Here is a 21683-nt window from a genome sequence, read left to right as displayed (position 1 = left end):
CCCCTGCAGTGCTGGCATCCCATGTGAGCACCAGTTCAAGTCCTGGCTGCTCTACTTCCAATCCAGCTCCCTGCTAATGTGTCTGGAAAAGCAGCAGAGGATGGCCCAAGTCCTTGGGCCCCTGCACCCACGTGGGAGACCCAGAAGAAGCTCCTGGATTCTGGCTTCGGATCAGCACAGCTCTGGTTATTGCGGCCATCTGGGGAGTGAATTAGCAGATGGAAGACCTCTCTCTCTGCCTTTGCCTCTGCCTCTGCTTCTCTATAACTCTGAATTTCAAGTAAACAAATAAAATTTTTTTTTTTGACAGGCAGAGTTAGACAGTGAGAGAAACAGAGAGAAAGGTCTTCCTTTTTTTTCCGTTGGTTCACCCCCCAAGTGACCGCTACGGCCAGCGTGTTGTGGCCGGCACGCTGCGCCGATCCGAAGCCAGGTGCCAGGTGCTTCCTCCCGGTCTCCCATGTGGGTGCAGGGCCCAAGCACTTGGGCCATCCTCCACTGCACTCCCAGGCCACAGCAGAGAGCTGACTGGAAGAGGAGCAACCGGGACAGAATCTGGCGCCCCGATCGGGACTAGAACCCCAGGTGCCAGTGCCGCAGGCGGAGGATTAGCTTAATGAGCCACGGCGCCAGCCATAAAATATTTTTTTAAAGAATTTATTCATTTATTTGAAAGTCAGAGTTACACAGAGAAAGAAGGAGAGGCAGAAAGAGGTTTTCCATCCACTGGTTCACTCCCCAATTGGCCACAACCTGCCGGAGCTGCGCCAATCCGAAGCCAGGAGCCAGGAGCTTCTTCCGGGTCTCCCATGTGGGTGCAAGGGCCCAAGGACTTGGGCCATCTTCTACTGCTTTCCCAGGCCATAGTAGAGAGCTGGATCGGAAGAGGAGCAGCCAGGATTCAAACCAGCACCCATATGGGATGCCAGCGCTTCAGGCCAGAGCGTTAACCCGCTGTGCCACAGTGCCGGCCCCACAAATAAAATCTTTAAAACAATACTTCTGGGGGCCAGGTGTTGTGGCACAGCATGTTGAGCTGCTGTTGTGTTGCTGGCACCCCATATCAGTGTGCCACTTCAAGTCCTGGCTGCTCAGCTTCCGACCCAGCTCCCTGCTGATGTACATGGGAAAGCAGTGGAAGATAACCCAAGTCCTAGGGCCCCTCCCACCCATGTGGGAGAACCATATGAAATTCCTGGCCCCCAGCTTTGCCCTGGCCCAGCCCTGGCTGTTACAGGCATTAGGGCAGTGTACTAATGAATGGAAGATCTCTCTCTCTCTCTCTGTGTCTCTGTCACTCTGACTGTTAAACAGATAAGTAGATCTTTTGAACATATTTTTGGGATTTTAAAAGAAAAATATATTTGGAAGAATAACAAAAACATCCTGGGTTTGCACCTTATATGAGAGAATTTTGCTCTTTCCTTGGACAGACAAGACCAGCTTGACATAGAGGATGGTGCTTTCAATAGAAGTTCTGTTGAATTTAAATTTAAGATTAGGATGCTGGTGCTGTAGTGCAGCAGGTTAATGCCTTGGCCTGAAGCACCGGCATCCCATATGGGTGCTGGTTTGAATCCTGGCTGCTCCTCTTCTGATCCAGCTCTCTGCTATGGCCTGAGAAAGCAGTAGAAGATGGCCCAAATCCTTGGGCCCCTGCATCCCTGTGGGAGACCCGGAAGAAGCTCCTGGCTTCTGGCTTTGAATCAGCACAGCTCTGGCCATTGCGGTCATTTGGGGAGTGAACCAGTGGATGGAAGACCTCTCTCTCTCTCTCTCTCTCTCTCTCTCTCCTTCTCTCTCTGTGTAACTCTAACTTTCAAATAAATAAATAATTCTTTAATGAAGATTAGGCTAGAATACAAGAATTGCTTTCGGCTTGTTCTCATTTCAAATTGTTACTGTGTATTTGGACAGCAACTTCTCCAGGGATGGATGAGGAAACTCCCCCTCCGCTTCCGGAACGGACTCCCGAGTCTTTCATTGTGGTGGAGAAAGCTGGTGAGTGCAGTTCAGCGTGAGCCAAAGTGTGGACCACCTGCGTGGCTTCTCAGGTCCCCTCCGGGGTCTCTGTGCCGTCGCTGAGCAACACTGGGTTTCTAGAGCAGCACCTCTCCTAGGAACTGGACTCTACTCTCTTTCCTCCAGGAGAATTCTCAGCCAGCAGTCCGGAGTCCTCATCTGCAGCTGGGAAGGTGGAACCGGAAGCCTCACGAGAATGGAGTGGAACGGCTGAATCAGAGCAGTTGGATGAGTCGGTGAGACTCAGGCCAAGCAAGATCAGGGACTTTTTTCTGACCCTATTTATTTGAAGAGTTCTACTCCCTGCATTTTGAACACCTAGCACTCGATAATGATTAAGTAGATACTAAATATGAAACAATGTGCAAGAGAGTGCTTGTGGGGATTTAAGAAAGATATCAAAGATGCAATTCATGACCTTAAAAATCCTACAGATGACATACAGGATGTGGCCACATGTCGTTATGTTAGTGTCTATTGATGGTAGCAAAGCAGACGTGATCAATGCCAGATGAAAGGTAATGGAGATCCCTCTAGGTTGGAAGTGATGGAAGGAGACTCAATGAAAGAGGAAATATTTGAGCTGGTTCTTGAAGGATTGTTAAGGCAAATGTAAATGTTCCATAAGTAGAAGCTTCTTCACACAAGTCATTTGGTGGGCTGTTTCATGTTAGCTGTGAAAATGTATTACAGAAAGTAATGTTTGCAATGATGAATGTGCATATATATATATATTTTTTTTTTGACAGGCAGAGTTAGACAGTGAGAGAGAGAGAGAAACAGAGAGAAAGGTCTTCCTTCCGTTGGTTCACCCCCCAAATGACTGCTACGGCCAGCATGCTGCACAATTCCGAAGCCAGGAGCCAGGTGCTTCCTCCTGGTCTCCCATGTGGGTGCAGGCCCAAGCACTTGGGCCATCCTCCACTGCACTCTCGGGCCACAGCAGAGAGCTGGACTGGAAGAGGAGCAACCGGGACAGAATCTGGTGCCCCAACCGGGACTAGAACCCCGGGGTGACGGCGCCACAGGCAGAGGATTAGCCTAATGAGCCACAGCGCCGGCCTGCATATTATTTAAGATAAACCTTTTTGGAGTAATGTTTCCTGCTCCTGGAAGAAAAAAATCTATACTTCATTTTTTAAAAAAATCATTTTATTTATTTATTTGAAAGGTAATGTTTAGAGAGACAGAGAGAGGGAGAAACAAAGAGAAATCTTCCATCTGCTGGTTCACTCCCCAAATGGCCACAATGGCTGGAGCTGAGCCGATCCGAAGCCAGTAGCCAGGAGCCTCTTCCAGGTCTCCCACATGGGCACAGGGGCCCCAAGCACTTGGGCCTTCTTCTGCTGCTTTCCCAGGGCATAGCAGAGAGCTGGATCGGAAGCGGAGCAGCCGGGTCTTGAACCAGTGCCCACATGAAATGCCAGCATTGCAGGTGGTGGTTTTATCTGCCACAGGACACCGGCCCCAAAAATCTACATTCCTAATAGAAATCATTAAGCAAACATTTAAGGTGGTGCTTTGGGATGCCCGCATCCCATAACATGTGCCTGAGTTAGAGCCCCAGCTCCACTTCTGATTCCAGCTTCCAGCTCAACACTTAGCCTGGGAGGCAGCAGGAGGCAGCTTAAGTACTTTGGTCCCTGCCACACACATAGGAGACACAGATTGAGTTCTGAACAACCTGGCCCAGCCCTGGCCATTGTGGGCATCTACCAGCAGATGGAAGATCTCTCTGTCTTTCTCTATCTTTCAAATGGATAAAAATAAATAGAAGAATGCCCCAAGGGACAGTCATTTAGTTTAACAATTAAGACACACACATCCCATATCTGGATATGCAGGATCAGAACCTGGCTCTGGCATTCGCTTACTGCTGATGCAGATTCCGGGAGACCGTGGTGATGGTGTAAGTGATTGGGTTTCTGCCACCCTTGTGGGAGGACCGGATTGAGACCTGGCCTAACCTAGGCTATTGTGGGCATTAAAGGAGTGAACCAGAGGAAGATAATTCTCTCTCTATCTGTCTCTCTTTTTCTCTGTCTCTCAATAATTAAATATTGTTTTAAAAGAAAGGAAAAAAATGCCTATATTGCAATGCTAATAGGCAAAGATTCTGAAACTTTTAAATAGACACTAATTTTAATGTACCAGAGATTGTTGTCATTATTGTTGATAACATGCATACATGTCATGATCTTTATCTCAACTCCCAGAGCAAAGCTCAGTCACCCCTTTTCCAATGTCATTAAGTAACTTCTATGTCAATAATTTACCTCAAATTAAAATTTCAGAGACATGTTCTAAGTAGGAAAGAAATGAAACAAAAGGAATCAATTTGGGGCCGGCGCCGTGGCTTAACAGGCTAATCCTCCGCCTTGCGGCGCCAGCACACCGGGTTCTAGTCCCGGTCAGGGCGCCAAATTCTATCCCGGTTGCCCCTCTTCCAGGCCAGCTCTCTGCTATGGCCCGGGAAGGCAGTGGAGGATGGCCCAAGTGCTTGGGCCCTGCACCCGCATGGGAGACCAGGAGAAGCACCTGGCTCCTGGCTTCGGATCAGCGTGATGAGCTGGCTGCAGTGGCCATTGGAGGGTGAACCAACAGCAAAAGGAAGACCTTTCTCTCTGTCTCTCTGTCTCTCTCTCTCACTGTCCACTCTGCCTGTCAAAAAAAAAAAAAAAAAAAAGGAATCAATTTGGGACTATTTACCATGAGATATAAAAATCACAGTAAGAGTTCAGGATCTTGTTCATAATTGAGCATACTTATTAATTACAGAAATCAGGTTCTGCACTTCATAACCCTATAGCTATAAGAAGTGTACTTTTCAAGAAACAGCATCTTTCACTTTCATTTTTTTTTTTTTTTCTTTTAGAGTATAAAACTTCGGAGTCCCAAATCAGGTAAAAACTTTTTTGGCTTTACACGCTGTTTAGTAATGTGTACTGCAGGAATGGTTCATCACCTTTGTAATAATTCACCTTAGGAAGCCTCCTGGCTCCCACAATAGCTTGCATTATTTGCTTATTTGTGATTTTTCCCGGACTAGGGATTTTCTTTTGTCACAGGCAAGGTGATTTCAGATAGTGTCTTTCAAAATTTGTAGCTCTTCCACTATATAGATTTTATGCTTGTTGATAGTGGTATTCTAAAAAAATTATTTCTGGCCACTTAGTCCTTTCACTTGCCATTGCTTCTCCAGTACTTTCCTGGGCTTTACTTGTCTTAAACATTGAGTAACAGCAATGACTAACATTTATTGTGTACGTAGAGGTATTTTGCAAACATTGCCACAGGTGGTATCTGTCCTTGACATTTTATTCATGTTATCAGCTTAGGCAAACATGTAAATAGGTAATATAACACGCAGGTTTAAAAGCATATGTTCTGGGGTTAGTTGGACTCTAAATTGCCGGTGTACCAAGAATGTCAAAACACATAACCTTGGTTAAATCACACAGTTTCTCTGCCATTTTTCCTCATTTATACAGTGGGGATAATAGAGCCCCTTGGGGCATTTTTGTGAAGATTGAGATAATGGCTAAGCTTTTAGCACAGTGCTTGTCAAATATAAACCTTCATTAAAGGTTATCTATTACAAGTTTTATTAGATAATCATCAAATGAGGATTAACTAAGCAAGTTTCATACTTTACACAGTGTTTTAGGTTAGCTAGGATAAAAAAGAAAGAATACTACTTAACGCTTAGGTTTAAATTGAGTAGACAAAATGAATACCCCCATGGGAACATTAGGGGAAAACCTGCATGGCATTGATTACAATCACCAGGAGTCTGGGAAAACAGGATGATGTCATTGGAGTGGTTAGGAGAGGCTTCACTGAGTAGAAGAACTTTAAAGAATTTGGATAGAGAGAAAAAGGGAGATTGCCAGGAACAAGGATCAGTCTAACAATGACTCAAGGGTAGCAATCAGCATGAGGTGTACAGAGAAACTGAGTAGGTTTTATCTAGTTAGTGAAATATGGAAAATAAATTTGGGTAGTTAAGATGTGGCAGAGACTGGCATTGTGTCACGGTGAGTTAAGTCATTGCCTATAGCACTGGCATCCCATATGAGCACTGGTTCCAGTCCCAGCTCTGCTTCACTTCCAATCCAGCTCCTTGTTAATGTGCCTGGGAAAGCAGTAGAAGATGGTCCAAGTCTTGGGCCCTTGCCACCCAGGTGGGAGACTCGGATGGAGTTCCAGACTCCTGGTTTCAGCCTGGTCCAGCCCTGACCATTACAGCCATTTGGGGAGTAAAACAGCAGATGGAAGATCTCTCCCTTTCTGAGTGTCACTCTGCCTTTCAAATAAATAAAATAAATCTTTAAAAAAAAAAAAAAAACTAAAAACCCAGATGTGGCAACATTCTGAAGGTCTTAAAAGCTAATCAGATGAAGTATCCAGAATAAGCAAATCCATAAAGACAGAAAGCAGATTAGGCGTTGCTAGGGGCAGGGGAAAGAGGGAGTAGGGAGTGACTACTTAAGGGTGTGGAGTCTCCTTTTATGGTGACAAAAATGTTCAGGAACTAGACAGTAGTGATGGTTACCCACTACCATAAATGTACTAAGTGTCACCAGTGACACATCTTATGTGTATTTTAGCACACATACACACATAAAACTAGGCAGAGGAATTTAGATTTAACACACTAATAGTTATTGTGGATTATTCATCAGGGAAATATTAAGAGGAAATAGTATTTTAGGCAGATACCTACTAGATTATCATTTGCTGACTTTTTTTTTTTTAGATTTATTCATTTATTTGAAAGGCAGAGTTACAGACACAAACACACACACACACTCATACACACAGGGAAAGATCTTCCATCCACTGGTTCACTCCCCAAATAACTGCAACACCTGGCTGGGCCAGGTCAAACACAGGAGCCAGGAGCCTCTTCTGGGTTTCCCACGTGAGTGCAAGGGCCCAGGGACTTGGGCCATCTTCTACTGCTTTCCCAGGCCATAGCAGAGAGCTGGATTGAAGAGAAGTATCTGGGACACCAACTGGTGCCCATTATGGGATGCGGGCACTGCAGGCGGAGGCCCAGCCTACTACACCACAGCGCTGGCCCCAACAGCTTCAATTCTTGAGTATTTCTCATCAGGAAACTGGAAGATGGTAGACTATTTGAGAGTAGTTATCAAATAGTTATTAAATTTTTATTATAAACCATTTACTGTATTAGGTACTTGGAAATAAGTACTATACTTTTGTATGGTAACCATCATATAAGAAATAAACAAGAAAACTTTTAAAAAAGATTTTATTTATTTTATTTGAGAGTTAGAGTTACCGACAGTGAGAGGGAGAGACAGAGAGAAGGCCTTCCTTCTGTTGGTTCACTCCCCAGATGGCTGCAACGGCAGGAGCTGCGCCAATCCGAAGCCAGAAGCCAGGTGCTTCCTCCTGGTCTCCCATGTGAGTGCAGGGACCCAAGGACTTGGGCCATCTTCTACTCATTTCCCAGGCCACAGCAGAGAGCTGGATTGAAAGAGGAGCAGCCGGAGCTAGAACCGGTGTCCATATGTGATGCCGGCGCCACAGGTGCAGGATTAACCTACTGCGCCACAGCGACGGCCCCAACAAGAAAACTTTCTTTATAGACAAATTCTAAGACATAAAAAAAAAACCAATGACAAGCCGGTGCCACGGCTCAATAGGCTAATCCTCCGCCTGTGGTGCCGGCACACCGGGTTCTAGTCCCGGTCGGGGCGCCGGATTCTGTCCCGGTTGCCCCTCTTCTAGGCCAGCTCTCTGCTGTGGCCAGGGAGTGCAGTGGAGGATGGCCCAAGTCCTTGGGCCCTGCACCCCATGGGAGACCAGAAACACCTGGCTCCTGGTTTCAGATCAGTGCGGTGCGCCAGCCATGGTGGCCATTTGGGGCTGAACCAACGGAAGGAAGACCTTTCTATCTCTCTCACTGTCTACTCTGCCTGTCAAAAACACACACACACACAAAACCCAATGACTAGTGGAATTCTAGTACTTAACTGAATTTTCTCATTTTGAAAAGGCGTTAATATAGTACATAATAATAGCGCTATATAATGAGAAGCTTATGCCAACAGAATGCCATCTGTATGTTCAGGAGTTTATAGTGTGGGAAAATAGCTCCATTACTTGGAATTCTTTATGATGGAAAATTTCAAACACATATTTTATATCTACTGTAGTCACCTAACATACTAATAAAATTAAACAATTTCTTATTATTACATAATATCCAGATTATATTAAATTTTTCCTAATTGTCTCAAAAATGTGTTTTATGGTTGGTTTATTTCAATCTGGATTCAAAGTCTACACACTTAGCATTTGGCTTGTGTGTTTCTTAAGTCTTTTTTTTTTTAATCTGTAACAATTCTCCTTTCTTTTAATATTTTCTTATGTCATTCATTTGTTGAAGAGAGGGAGTCATTTGTCCTAAAGACTGCCTCAACATTCTGGATTTGACTAATTGTATCCTCATGATTTTATTTAACATGTTCCTCTATCCCCAGGATTTCCTATGAAATAATAATTAGATGTAGAAGCTTGATTAAATTCAGTTTTCGCTGGCGCTGTGGCTCAATAGTCTAATCCTCCGCCTGCGGTGCCAGCACCCCGGGTTCTAGTCCTGGTCAGGGCATCGGCTTCTGTCCCGGTTGCTGCTCTTCCAGGCCAGCTCTCTGCTGTGGCCCAGGAAGGCAGTGGAGGATGGCCCAAGTGCTTGGGCCCTGCGCCTGCATGGGAGACCAGGAAGAAGCACCTGGCTCCTGGCTTTGGATCAGCACAGCGTGCTGGCCGCAACGCGCTGGCTGTAGTGGCCACTTGGAGGGTGAACCAACGGCAAAGGAAGACCTTTCTCTCTGTCTCTCTCTCTCACTGTCTAACTCTGCCTGTCAAAATAAATAAATAAAAAATAAATTCAGTTTTCTTTTCTGTGGAAGAATGTATCTGCAAATGAGTTATAATACTGGCTAAAAAGGTATAAAGACAAAGTTCTTGAGGTTCTGGTCATTGTTTAGATAATGTTTTATTTGGTGGTTGTAGGTTAAGATTGATTAGTTAGAAAAAATTATACAAGGTCAAAGAGGCTGTCTATTTGAGATCTTTAATGGATGGGAGCCTTTGTGGAATGTGTTTCTCACTGCAGATCTGCATCGAGATCGCTCTGCTTCCCCACCACCTCCACTCCCGGAGAGAACCCTCGAGTCCTTCCTCCTTGCCGATGAAGATTGTAAGTAGCAGGGCCTTCCCCTAAAAGAATTAGAAAAATTAGAATGCTAAAACGTTAACAAGGAAAACCTGAATGGAAAACAAAGAATGATTAAATATCACAAAAGAATACATTTTAAAATCTCATGATGTATAGTAAAAATAATGTCTAAAAAAGTCAAACTAAGAATTATTGAATATAACACAAAGGTTTAAGAAGCTATATAACAAAACACTTTCTTTTCTTTCTTTCTTCTTCATCTTCTTTTGTTTTTTTTTAATTTGAGGTATGCAGCCCCAACGTATAGAAACTTATTCTGCTGGCTGTCCTGAAACCACAGAAAATTCAACATCTTCGAAACAGACATTGAAGACTCCTGGAAAAGGTTTCACAAGGAGCAAGGTAAAGAAGATAGGAGTTTTGGAAAACAAGCCGGAAGCCTTCCCTTGCTAAAGGCTCCCCCCTCCTGCATCGAGATGGAACATTAGATAGACTCTTCACTAAACTGATTATTCATCATGCAACAATCAAAATTAATAGAAGGAAACCAAAAAGCAGAAGAAATACAACTACATTAAGAATTTGTTTCTGGCTGGTGCCGCGGCTTACTAGGCTAATCCTCCGCCTGCGGCGCTGGCACACTGGGTTCTAGTCCCGGTCGGGGCACCAGATTCTGTCCCGGTTGCTCCTCTTCCAGGCCAGCTCTCTGCTGTGGCCCGGGAAGGCAGTGGAGGATGGCCCAAGTGCTTGGGCCCTGCACCCCATGGGAGACCAGGAGAAGCACCTGGCTCCTGCCTTGGGATCAGCGTGTTGTGCCGGCTGCAGCGCGCTGGGCGCGGTGGCCATTGGGCAGTGTCCATTTGGAGGGTGAACCAACGGCAAAGGAAGACCTTTCTCTCTGTCTCTCTCTCTCACTGTCTAACTCTGCCTGTCAAAAAAAAAAAAAAAAGAATTTGTTTCTGCTTAATTTTGATGCCAGTGAAACTACCAACTTGTTTATCCCTGGAACTACATACACTGATGTAAAGTTCATATGAGAAAAAAGGACAATAGTCAGAAAACTGCAAATACATAAATAGGCAATGAAAACAGGAGAGCTTTTTCAGCTGTTGAAACACTGTAAAGCCTCAATAATTAAAATGGCCTGATGTTGGTGTATGAAAAGAAATACATACCAACAGAGTAGAAGCAAAATCCAGAAATATATCCAAATATTGGCAGGAATTTAGCATATGATGAAGGTGGCATCTCAAATCAGAGGTAGGGATGAATGGTTTAATAATGCTTTTTTTGGATCAAATAATCACCTGGGGGGGGGAGGGGAGTAGGATCTATAGCTTGCATCGATACCAGGATAAATTCTAGATGGTTAAAAGATCCAGATGTTTTAAGAAAAATACCATCCTATAGAATTACTAAAAAAACAAAAACAAAAACAAAAAACAAAAAACCCCAAACTTAGAAAGATTCATCTATAACCTGGGAGTGAAAATGACCTTTGTAACTATGACTCAAAACCCAGGAGCCATAGTAAAAGCTACATATCAATTCAACTATCTAAAATAGACAATTTCTGCATTTTTAAAAAAAAATACCTTAGAAATCAAATGACAAAGAGCAGATTGAGAAAAGTATCTGCAGCTGGCACCATAGGCAGAGTGGTCTTTTTCACTAATATATAAAGATCTTCCAGAAATTCATAGAAAAGAATAATCATAAAATTAAAATGTACAAAAATACATAAGATAGTTTAAAGAAGATACATATGCATGGTCTTCCCTTTAAACATTTGATATGTTCCACCTTGTTCATAATAAGGGAAATAGAAAATTAAAACCACAGTGACTTATTGCTTTTCATCTGTCAGAATAGCAAATTCCCAAACCTTAATTACACCCTCTGAGAAGTTTTCAGGAAATAAGCATCCTACTTTGTTGGTAGGAATGCCCAGTGGTCCAATTTCTGAAAAGAGCAATTTAACAATATCAAACTTATAAATGCATGTAACTTTTGACCCAATAATTTCACTTCTAGCAAATATGCTTGCACACACATGAAATTGTACATATATACGAGGTAGTCACTGCAACATCATTTATAAGAGCAGAAGACTAAAACAGCACAAATGTTAATCATCAGGGGAGCCAATTACATAAATCATTTAGTATGTCCAATGGAGTATCGTGCAACTAAAAAAAGAATGACTCTTAATATATTTATTAACTTTTGTTTTGAAAAGGGAAGTTGTGATCTATATGCATGTTTGCTTCTATGTTCATAAGTAACTCCGGGAAGATACCTAAGAAATGGGCGGTGCTTATTTATAGGAGAAGCGTTGGAAACTGGGTAGAGAGAAGACAGGAATGGTAGCATTTTTATCAGGAGTTTTTGAATTATAAATAAATTATCTATTTTCTAAAAATCTAAAAATGTTTCCAAAAGGAAATTATGAAGTGTCTTTTATATGGAAGAATATGTTTCTATAGGGTGTTGGGGAAACAGAAATGTCATAAAGTATAGCTACTTGCTCTTGACAGGAGTATGTAGTTAACCTGTTGGAATAGCATGCCTATGTGAGAAACATGGAAATTATCAAGAATAAGCTTCCCTGAAGTAGATTAAAATCCCATACTGAGGCTATGTGGAGTAAAGTAGGTTCCTGGAGGCAGAGGACCTGGACTTGCTGAAAGGAGGCAGAAGAAAGGAGCTGGCTCCAGGGAACAGCACAGCACATGACTGCAAACATCCTTGGCTGCACTGGGGATGGCTATGGTCAGCGCTATGTGTGGAAGCCATTGTGGGTTCTGAATGATCCTAAATGAAGGAGGAACTTCCTTTTCCCCCTGACATTCGGATTGCGTTATTTCTAAATATACAGTGTGATGCTTACATGGGTAGAAAAAAAATAGATAAAATCAGGTGGCAGTTTTCATCGAATTAAAAATGGCAAGATGGAAACATAATTGTGCATTTTCATGGCTATTGTTAAGGAAATGAATGCTTTTAACTTAAGTCTATATTTCTACTTGATTAAAATATTTTGTATTACACAGAAAAAACTGACTTTTTCCTTTACTTTTGTAGAGTTTGAAAATTTTGCGAAACGTGAAAAAAGGTAAGTTTCTTTGTGTTTATTTTTTAGAATATAGATTACTTTCATGATTATATTTTTCTTTTTAAAGATTTATTTATTTATTTGAAAGGCAGAGTTACAGAGAGGCAGAGGCAGAGAGAGAGAGAGAGAGAGAGAGAGAGAAAGTCTTCTATGTGCTGGTTCACTCCCCAGATGGCCATAACGGCCAGAGCTGGGCTGATCCAAAGCCAGGAGCCAGAAGCCTCTTCTGGGTCTCCCACACGGGTTCAGGGGCCCAAGAACTTGGGCCATCTTCTCCTGCTATCCCAGGCCACAGTAGAGAGCTGGATCGGAAGTGGAGCAGCTTGGACTCCACTGGGCACCCATGAAGGATGCTGGCACTGCAGGCGATGGCTTTTCTGGCTATGCCACAGCACCGGCCCCATGATTATATTTTTCTTTGTGTAACCATCCTATGAAAAAATTAACATCATTCCTAAACAGAGCCTGCCTTGGGTCCTGTGGATCAGATCACCTCTGTGCCTTGTGCTTAGCTGGGCTCCACTGTGCTAAGATCAGGTGGGGAGCAGGGGGATAGAAACCTTTCTGCTCATACATAGAATGACAGTCGAATGTTTGGCACTTTCCACCCATCCTAAGATGATGTCTTATGAGTGAATGTGTTACTTACAATTCTCAGCAGTCTAACCTCTGGTATATTTTCTTTGAAAATAGTCGCAGCAAAACATATTGTGAAACAAATGTGCTGATTTAATGAAATAAGCAAACCATTGACACATTTCCATTTTTACCAAGTATTATTAGCAATAGAAGTCTGTTGCTTACTCTTTCTGCTATATTGTCATGAAAATAAAAGCCATAGACTCCTGAATCTGAGCTAAATTGTCTTAGAAATCCTTATTTACAAATTCAAAGTATATAAAACATGGTGATATACATTTTACAAATGTGATCCACTTGGTTAATCACAGAAGGACCAAGCAATTAATTGATATTATCTGCCTGAACTTGCATGTTTGTCTTCGACCCCTTCCAGATGGTTCACGACTCCAGAATTCCATAGGTCCTCCCTATAGTCCAGATCTCTTACTGGTCCGTAGGTTAAAGTTGTTCCTGCTTTTAATGAAATCGGACTTTCTTTAAAAAATTTTTATTTATTTATTTTAAGGCAGAGTTACAGAGAAGCCGAGGCAGAGAGAGAGGGAGAGGTCTTCCATCCACTGGTTCACTCCCCAGATGGCTGCAATGGAGGGAGCTGAGCCAGAGCTTCCTCTGGGTCTCCCACGCAGGTGCAGGGGCCCAAAGACTGGAACCATCTTCCATTGCTTTCCCAGGCCATAGCAGAGAGCTGGATCAGAAGTGGAGCAGCTGGGACTTGAACCCGTGCCCATATGGGACGCCTGCACTGCAGGTGGCAGCTTTACCCACTATACCACAGTGCTGCCCCCCCCCTTAATATTTATTTATTTATTTTTTGACAGGCAGAGTGGACAGTGAGAGAGAGAGACAGAGAGAAAGGTCTTCCTTTACCGCTGGTTCACCCTCCAATGGCCGCTGCAGCCGGCGCGCTGCGGCCGGCGCACCACGCTGATCCGAAGCCAGGAGCCAGGTGCTTCTCCTGGTCTCCCATGGGGTGCAGGGCCCAAGCACTTGGGCCATCCTCCACTGAACTCCCTGGCCACAGCAGAGAGCTGGACTGGAAGAGGGGCAACCGGGACAGAATCCGGTGCCCTGACCGGGACTAGAACCCCGGGGTGCCGGCGCCGCAAGGCAGAGGATTAGCCTATTGAGCCGCGGCACCGGCCTATTTATTTATTTGAGAGGCACAGAGACAGAAAGATGGAGAAACAGAGAGAGAGGTCTTCCATCTGCTGGTTTACTCCCCCAGTGGCCACAATGGCCAGAGCTGGGCTGATCCAAAGCCAGGAGCCAGGAGCTTCTTCCATGTCTCCCACATGGGTACAGGGGCCCACTGACTTGGGTCATCTTCTACTGCTTTCCCAGGCCATAGTAGAGAGCTGGATTGGAAATGGAGCAACTGGGACTCAAACTGGTGCCCATATGGGATACTGGTGCTGCAGGTGGAGCTACATCACAGCACCAGCCCCACTAAATTTCTTTGTTTAAGCTAGCATTTAAGCGCAGTGTCATTCATTCAATGGATACTAATTGAGTGCCAACTATATGCCAGGCACTGTGCAAGGCTTTTTGTATAAAATAGTGAGCAGAACAGAAATGGATTCTGCCTTTTTTTTTTTTTTTTGGACAGGCAGAGTGGATAGTGAGAGAGAGAGAGAGACAGAGAGAAAGGTCTTCCTTTGCCGTTGGTTCACCCTCCAATGGCTGCTGCGGCCAGCAAAGCTCGCTGATCCGAAGCCAGGAGCCAGGTGCTTCTCCTGGTCTCCCATGCGAGTGCAGGGCCCAAGCACTTGGGCCATCCTGCACTGCCTTCCCGGGCCATAGCAGAGAGCTGGCCTGGAAGAGGGGCAACCGGGATAGAATCCGGCACCCCAACCAGGACTAGAACCCGGTGTGCTGGCGCCGCAAGGCGGAGGATTAGCCTGTTAAGCCACAGCGGCGCTGGCCAATTCTGCCTTTGTGGAACTTAGGTCTACTTAGGCACTGACCTAAGACAGAAAGTTCACAGAAACATACATAATAATACATTGCGATCAATGCTATAAAGGAAAACAAAGGGGTAATTATGAGCGAGTAACAGCAGGTGGTCCTGAAGCCATTTCTAAGGAAATGACATTTAAGCCTGATATGAAGCAGCAGCCAGTCAGGCAAAGGGTTGGGAGATCACTCTAGGTAGAGGGAACAGCACATACAACATCTCCGAGGTGTAAGGATCTGTTGTGTAAGGAACTAAAAGGAAGCCATTCTAGGAAGGTGAGGCAGGAAAATTGAGGGAGGAGTAGGTTCATATGAGTCATGTTAAGTAGAGTTTATTCTAAGTGCAATGGGAAGTCATAAAAGGGTTTTAGGCAGAGATGTTACACCATCTGTTTTTTAAAAAGATCATTCTGGCTGCTGTATGGAGAATGAATTATAGGGTGACAAGAGTGGAAGCTCTCAACCATGATGTCTGATGCCAACTCTGGGTGGGAAGCTAATTGCTTAGAAATCCTTCAGCTGCAAGTTTCAAAAAGCCCAACTTACGCTGACTTAAGCAGAAAAGGGGACATTTACTGGCTTATAACCAGGGGTTCAAATGATGTAATCAGGACCTAATCTCATTCCGTACTGTTCAGTTGTTTTTTTTTTTTTTATCTGTATTAGCTCACCCCTAGGCAAGCTTTTAGCATATGGTTTCTGGCTTATCAAGAAAAAAGTCTTCTCTGGTTGCTGAAGCAATAATCTGATGACTGGTTTTAATTGAGTCTGATTGCCTTGGCTTACTTCACTTGCCCATCCCTGAATCAATGATTGCCAGTATAGTCGATGTTCCAAGATCATACAGGAAAGTATCTCACTGAATCCTTAACAATTGTTACTTATGGACCAATTAGAAATGAGGTCAGCCCTACACTCTGGTGTGACCATGCCAGGGTACCAACGATGAAACAATGCCCTTGATACAGGACATTTCCTGGATCGTAAGGTAGAATCAGCACCATTGGAAGCATGGACACTAAAAATTGGGAAGGGATGGAAAGGAAAAGCAAAGTTCTCTTACCAGAAGAGAAAACGAATGCTGGGGAGGCAGCATACAAATAACCATGACAAGCCAATGTGCAAAAGAGCAGTTCCCTCTGATGTGGATACAGGCAGACTCTGTGCCTCCTTTGTAAAATATTCCCCTTTTGAGATGGCTGTTTTCTGAAGGATGTATACAACTATCAGTGTGTACGCAGTGTAGAGATTACTGACACCTCCTGACCTTCCTCACCTTCATTTCCTTCATATTTGTGTCTTTATGTTCGATGCTTAGCCCAACACTTACTACATAGTGGCTATTCAATAAATATACTTTTTAAAATTATGTATTTATTTTCATTTTACTTGAAAGGCAGAGAGAGAGAGAGAGGAATGGAGAGAGAGAAAGAGACAGAGGAGAGAGATTCTTTCATTTGCCCACTTACTCCCCAAATGTCCACAATAGTCAGGGTCAGGGCTGGGCCAGGCCCACGCCAGGAGTCCAGAACTCAGTCTGGGTCTTCTACATGACAGGCAGGGGCCCAAGTACTTGAGCCATCAGCTGTTTCTTACAGTGCACATTAGCAGGAGACTGGAATGGAAGCAGAGCTGGGACTTGAACCAGTACTCTGATATGGGAGTCCCAAGTGGCATCTTAACTGCTGTCAAATGCTTGTCCCAATATGTATGAGTATCTTAACTGGATTTTATTGTAATTTGCTTTTTATTATATGTATTAAAATTACTAGTGGTTCATGCTGAATTATCTCCAGAAAGAGAAAGTGTTTCTAGAATTCTGCATTAGGTGTGTATGTGCAAACATATATATGCAGTTCTTACACTGCATTATGAAGATGTTGGGGAAAAAACAAAAAAAATAATAATTTCTCCTTATTTATATGAAAGTATATACAAACCTGAAATTACCTTTTTTAAAAAATTTTTTAGGCCGGCGCTGTGGCTTAACAGGCTAATCCTCCACCTTGCAGCACCGGCACACCGGGTTCTAGTCCCGGTCGGGGCGCCGGATTCTATCCTGGTTGCCCCTTTTCCAGGCCAGCTCTCTGCTACGGCCCGGGAAGGCAGTGGAGGATGGCCCAAGTGCTTGGGCCCTGCACCCGCATGGGAGACCAGGAGAAACTCCTGGCTCCTGGCTTCGGATCAGCGCGATGAGCCGGCCGCACTGGCCATTGGAGGGTGAACCAACGGCAAAAAGGAAGACCTTTCTCTCTGTCTCTCTTAGTATCCACTCTGCCTGTCAAAAAACAAAAAATTATAAAAAAAATTAAAAAAAATTTTTTTAAACTTTTTTGTTTTGACAGGCAGAGTTAGACAGTGAGAGAGAGAGAGACAGAGAAAAAGGTCTTCCTTCCGTTGGTTCACCCCCCAAATGGCCGCTGCGACCTGCACGCTGCGCTGATCCGAAGTCAGGAGCCGGGTGGTTCCTCCTGGTCTCCCATGCAGGTGCAGGGCCCAAGCACTTGGGCCATCCTCCACTGCACTTCTGGGCCACAGCAGAGAGCTGGACTGGAAGGGAGCAACTGGGACTGAATCCAGTGCCCCAACTGGGACTAGAACCCGGGGTACCGGCGTCGCAGGCGGAGGATTAGCCTAGTGAGCCACGGCGCCGGCCCACCTTTTTTTTTTTTAATTTCAAGAAAATGCACATGTAAAATGTGGACCAAGTTTCATTGTTTTCAGAACTAGGCAGAAAATAACACATGAATATATTAAGGTGTTGGGAAGACAAATATTTTTAAATTATTTATTAGAGGCAGATTAAGAGGGAGATATGGATATTGGAGGCCTGGGTTTGAGTCCTGGCTCTGCTTCCAAGTCCAACTTCCTGCACCCTGGAAGGCAGCAAGTACTTGGTCTCTGCCACCTATGTAAGACAACTTGTTTGATTTCCTTGCACCTGGCTTTGGCCTGGCCCAGCCCTGATAATTGTGGGCATTTGAGGAATGAGTCAGCAGATGGGAGTGCCCTCTGTCTCTCTCTCTTTCTTTCACTTGCTATCCTTCTCAGCCTCTCAAATTTTAAAAAAAAAAAAAAAAAGTGTACTAAAAGGAGCCAGAGTACCAAATAAGGTGAAGTCTAAAGCCAAAATGTGAATATCAAAAAAAAGTTGATTCATGATATAGTGGATCTTACTCTTTTGGCAACATTCTTTAGTGGTGGGCTTTATTATACAATCTATTTGCAAAGAAAATAAACCTTAAAAAATGAGATTACAGTATCCCATTTGTAAGTATCAATGTTTTATTAACATTTGATATTGATATTTTTGGGGGGAGTATTAATTACTCTGGAGGAAATGTTTAATATTAATAAGTATGCAGTTTGATAAATAGCAGTCTGAGTTGGTCATCATTTTCTTTTGATTCCAGGCATCTGTAATTCTTCCCCACCAAGCAAGCCAACAGAAACTGTTCAGTCAAATAACTCCAGTTCCTTTCTGAATTTTGGTATGTGTGTTATTTTATAGCAGAGTTAAAAATTTGTTAATTATTCATTTACTATATAAGTTACACAACTTTATGATTTAAGGTGGCATGCACAGATCCTTTATAGTCTTTTCCATTCAGTTTATCTTTTTATTTTTACTTTAAGATATTTATTTATTTATTTGAAAAGCGGAGAGGGAGAGGGGGAGAGGAGTGTTCACTGGTTCACTTCCCAAATACCTGCAGCAACAGCAGAGGCTGGGTCAGGCTGAAGCCTGGAGCCTGGAAGTCAACTTGGGTCTTCCATGTGGGTAGCAGGGATGCACCTGCTGCCTCCCAGGATGCGCATTAGCAAGAATGCTGGAATCAGAAGCAGAGAAGGACTCAGGCATCTCAGGTGGCATCTTAACTGCTGTGCCAATGCCTACCTCAGCTTATCATTTTATTTTTAAACTCAGCTACCTTTTTTTTTTTTTTTGACAGGCAGAGTTAGACAGTGAGAGAGAGAGAGACAGAAAGAAAGGTCTTCCTTTTTTCCATTGGTTCACCCCCCAAGTGGCCGCTATGGCCGGCGTGTTGCAGCCGGCGCGTTGCAGCCGGCGCTGCGCCAGTCCGAAGCCAGGAGCCAGGTGCTTCCTCCTGGTCTCCCATGCTGGTGCAGGCCCAAGCACTTGGGCCATCCTCCACTGCCTTCCCGGGCCACAGCAGAGAGCTGGACTGGAAGAGGAGCAATCAGGACAGAATCCGGCGCCCCAACCGGGACTAGAACCTGGGTTGCCGGCACCACAGGCAGAGGATTAGCCTAGTGAGTTGCGGTGCTGGCCCCAGCTACCTTTTAACATCTCACACAAGGACCTTAAAAAAAAAAGATACATTTATTGGAAAGGCAGAGTTACAGAGGGAGAGGGAAAGAGAGAGAGAGAGAGAGAGAGAGAGAGAGAGAGATCTTCCATTTGCTCATTCACTCCCCAAATGGCTGCAACAGCCAGGGCTGTGCCAGGCAGAAGTCAGGAGCCAGGAGCTTCCTTCCAGTCTCCCACATGGCTGCAGGGGTCCAAGGACCTAGGCCATCTTTCATTGCTTTCCTAGGCCCATCAGCAGGGCTCTGGATTGGAAATGGAGCAGCTGGGACTTGAACTGGTGCCCATATGGGATGCTGGGATGCAGTGGCTTTACCTGCTATGCCACAACACCGGCCCTGCACATAAGGGGCTTTGTGGTGCCATAGGTTAAGCTGCAATTTGCAATGATGGCATTCCCATATCAGAATGCTGGTTCAAGTCCCAGTTGCTTCAGTTGTGATCCAGCTTCCTGCTGATGCACCTGAGAAAGCAGCAGATGATGGCCACCCACATGGCAGATCTGGATGGAGCTGCTAACTGTTGTGGCCTTTTGGGGAGAGAACTGGTGGATAGAAGACCTCTCTTTCTCTCTCTCTGTCACTCTGCCTTTTGAATAATAATAAAAATTTTTTAAAATACTCACATAAGACTGAAGTGTTTACGTAGGCAAATTATTATGGTAACCAAATTATTGTATTGGCATGTAGTAAATCGATGAGTAGTTAAATGAAGAATTGACATGCTATGGTATTCTAGTGCCCATCTAAAGCAAAATTCTATAGAATAGACAAGTGTGACAGAAAGGGGGGCTGGTGCTGTGGCTCAGCAGGTTAAAGCCCCAGCCTGCAGCACCAGCATCCCATATGGGTGCCGGTTTGAGTCCCTGCTGCTCCACTTCTGATCCAACTCCCTGCTACTGCGCTTGGGAGGGCAGTGGAGGTTAGCCCATGTCCTTGGGCCCCTGCACCCACAGGGGAGAACTGGAAGAAGCTCCTGGCTCCTGGCTTTGGATCGGCCTAGCTTTGGATGTTGTGGCCAACTGGGGAGTGAACCTGCGGATGGAAGACCTCTCTCTGTTATTCTTTCAAATAAATAATAAAATAAATATTAAAAAAAAATATATATAGGGGCTGGCGCTGTAGTGTAGCGGGTAAAGCTGCCGCCTGCAGTGCTGGCATCCCATATGGGTGCCGGTTCAATTCCCGGCTACTCCACTTCTGATCCAGCTCTCTGCTGTGGCCTGGGAAAGCAGTAGAAGATGGCCCAAGTCCTTGGGTCCCTGCACCCTCGTAGGAGACCCTAAAGAAGCTCCTGGCTCCTGGCTTCGGATTGGTGCACTCCAGCTGCTGGGACCAACAGGAGAGTGAACCATCGGATGGAAGACCTTTCTCTCTCTCTTTGCCTCTCCTTGTCTCTCTGTGTAACTCTTTCAGATAAATAAATCTTAAAAAAAAAAAAAAGAAAATAGACCGGCGCCGTGGCTTAACAGGCTAATCCTCTGCCTAGCGGCGCCGGCACACCGGGTTCTAGTCCCGGCTGGGGCGCCGGATTCTATCCTGGTTGCCCCTCTTCCAGGCCAGCTCTCTGCTATGGCCCGGGAAGGCAGTGGAGGATGGCCCAAGTGCTTGGGCCCTGCACCCATATGGGAGACCAGGAGAAGCATCTGGCTCCTGGCTTCGGATCAGCATGATGCGCCAGCTGCAGCGGCCTTTGGAGGGTGAACCAACGGCAAAAAGGAAGACCCTTCTCTTTGTCTCTCTCTCTCTCTCACTATCCACTTTGCCTGTCAAAAACAAAAACAAAAACAAACAAAAATATATATACACACAAGTGTGATGGAAGGAATAGCAGTTACTGTTAAAAAATTTTATATAATGCATTCAATAATTGGAGATGAAAAACAATTATGATAGTTTAATTGCTTACCCAATTGTCCCTAAGTATTAGCTATAAACTTGATAATTTTATATTATTTTAAGCATTCTATTATTCTATGTGATGTATTTTATGATACTATTTAAAGTAGTACTGTGTATGCTATAATTTTTGTAAGAAGTATAGCAATCTTATATATTTATATATAAATATGTGTATTTATATATATAAATATATAATCACATGTATGATTTATTTATTTGAAAGGCAGAGCAACAGAGAAGGAGAGAGAGAGAGAGAGATCGATCTTCCATCTGCTGGTTCCTTCCCCAAATGGCTGCAATATCTAGGTTGGGCCAGGCCAAGCCCAAGAACCAGGAACACCATCCTGGTCTTTCACAAGTGACAGGGTCCCATGTACTTGGGCCATAAAAATGGCTGCCCTCCCAGGAGCATTAATAGGATGCTGGATTGGGAGCCGAGTAGCCGGAACTCAAACTGGCTCTAATACAGATGCTAGCTTCTCAAGTGTGGCTTAACCCACAGTGCCA

At 44.4% G+C, this 21683-nt stretch overlaps 1 protein-coding gene across 1 annotated transcript in view; it reads left to right on the top strand.

The window, feature by feature from the left end:
- Positions 1–21683, top strand: part of PTPN22 (protein tyrosine phosphatase non-receptor type 22) — a 57410-nt gene that overhangs the window by 32798 nt on the left and 2929 nt on the right. Inside the window, exons 14-20 of the mRNA XM_062191998.1 lie at positions 1918–2001; positions 2149–2258; positions 4898–4925; positions 9173–9256; positions 9522–9637; positions 12320–12350; positions 18359–18436. Coding sequence (XP_062047982.1) covers positions 1918–2001; positions 2149–2258; positions 4898–4925; positions 9173–9256; positions 9522–9637; positions 12320–12350; positions 18359–18436 — 531 coding nt within the window. The remainder of the gene's footprint in view (positions 1–1917; positions 2002–2148; positions 2259–4897; positions 4926–9172; positions 9257–9521; positions 9638–12319; positions 12351–18358; positions 18437–21683) is intronic.

The sequence above is a fragment of the Lepus europaeus genome, chromosome 5 (assembly GCF_033115175.1).
Source record: "Lepus europaeus isolate LE1 chromosome 5, mLepTim1.pri, whole genome shotgun sequence".
In the NCBI taxonomy this organism is placed as follows: domain Eukaryota; kingdom Metazoa; phylum Chordata; class Mammalia; order Lagomorpha; family Leporidae; genus Lepus; species Lepus europaeus.
This window is presented reverse-complemented; position numbering and strand designations above follow the sequence as displayed.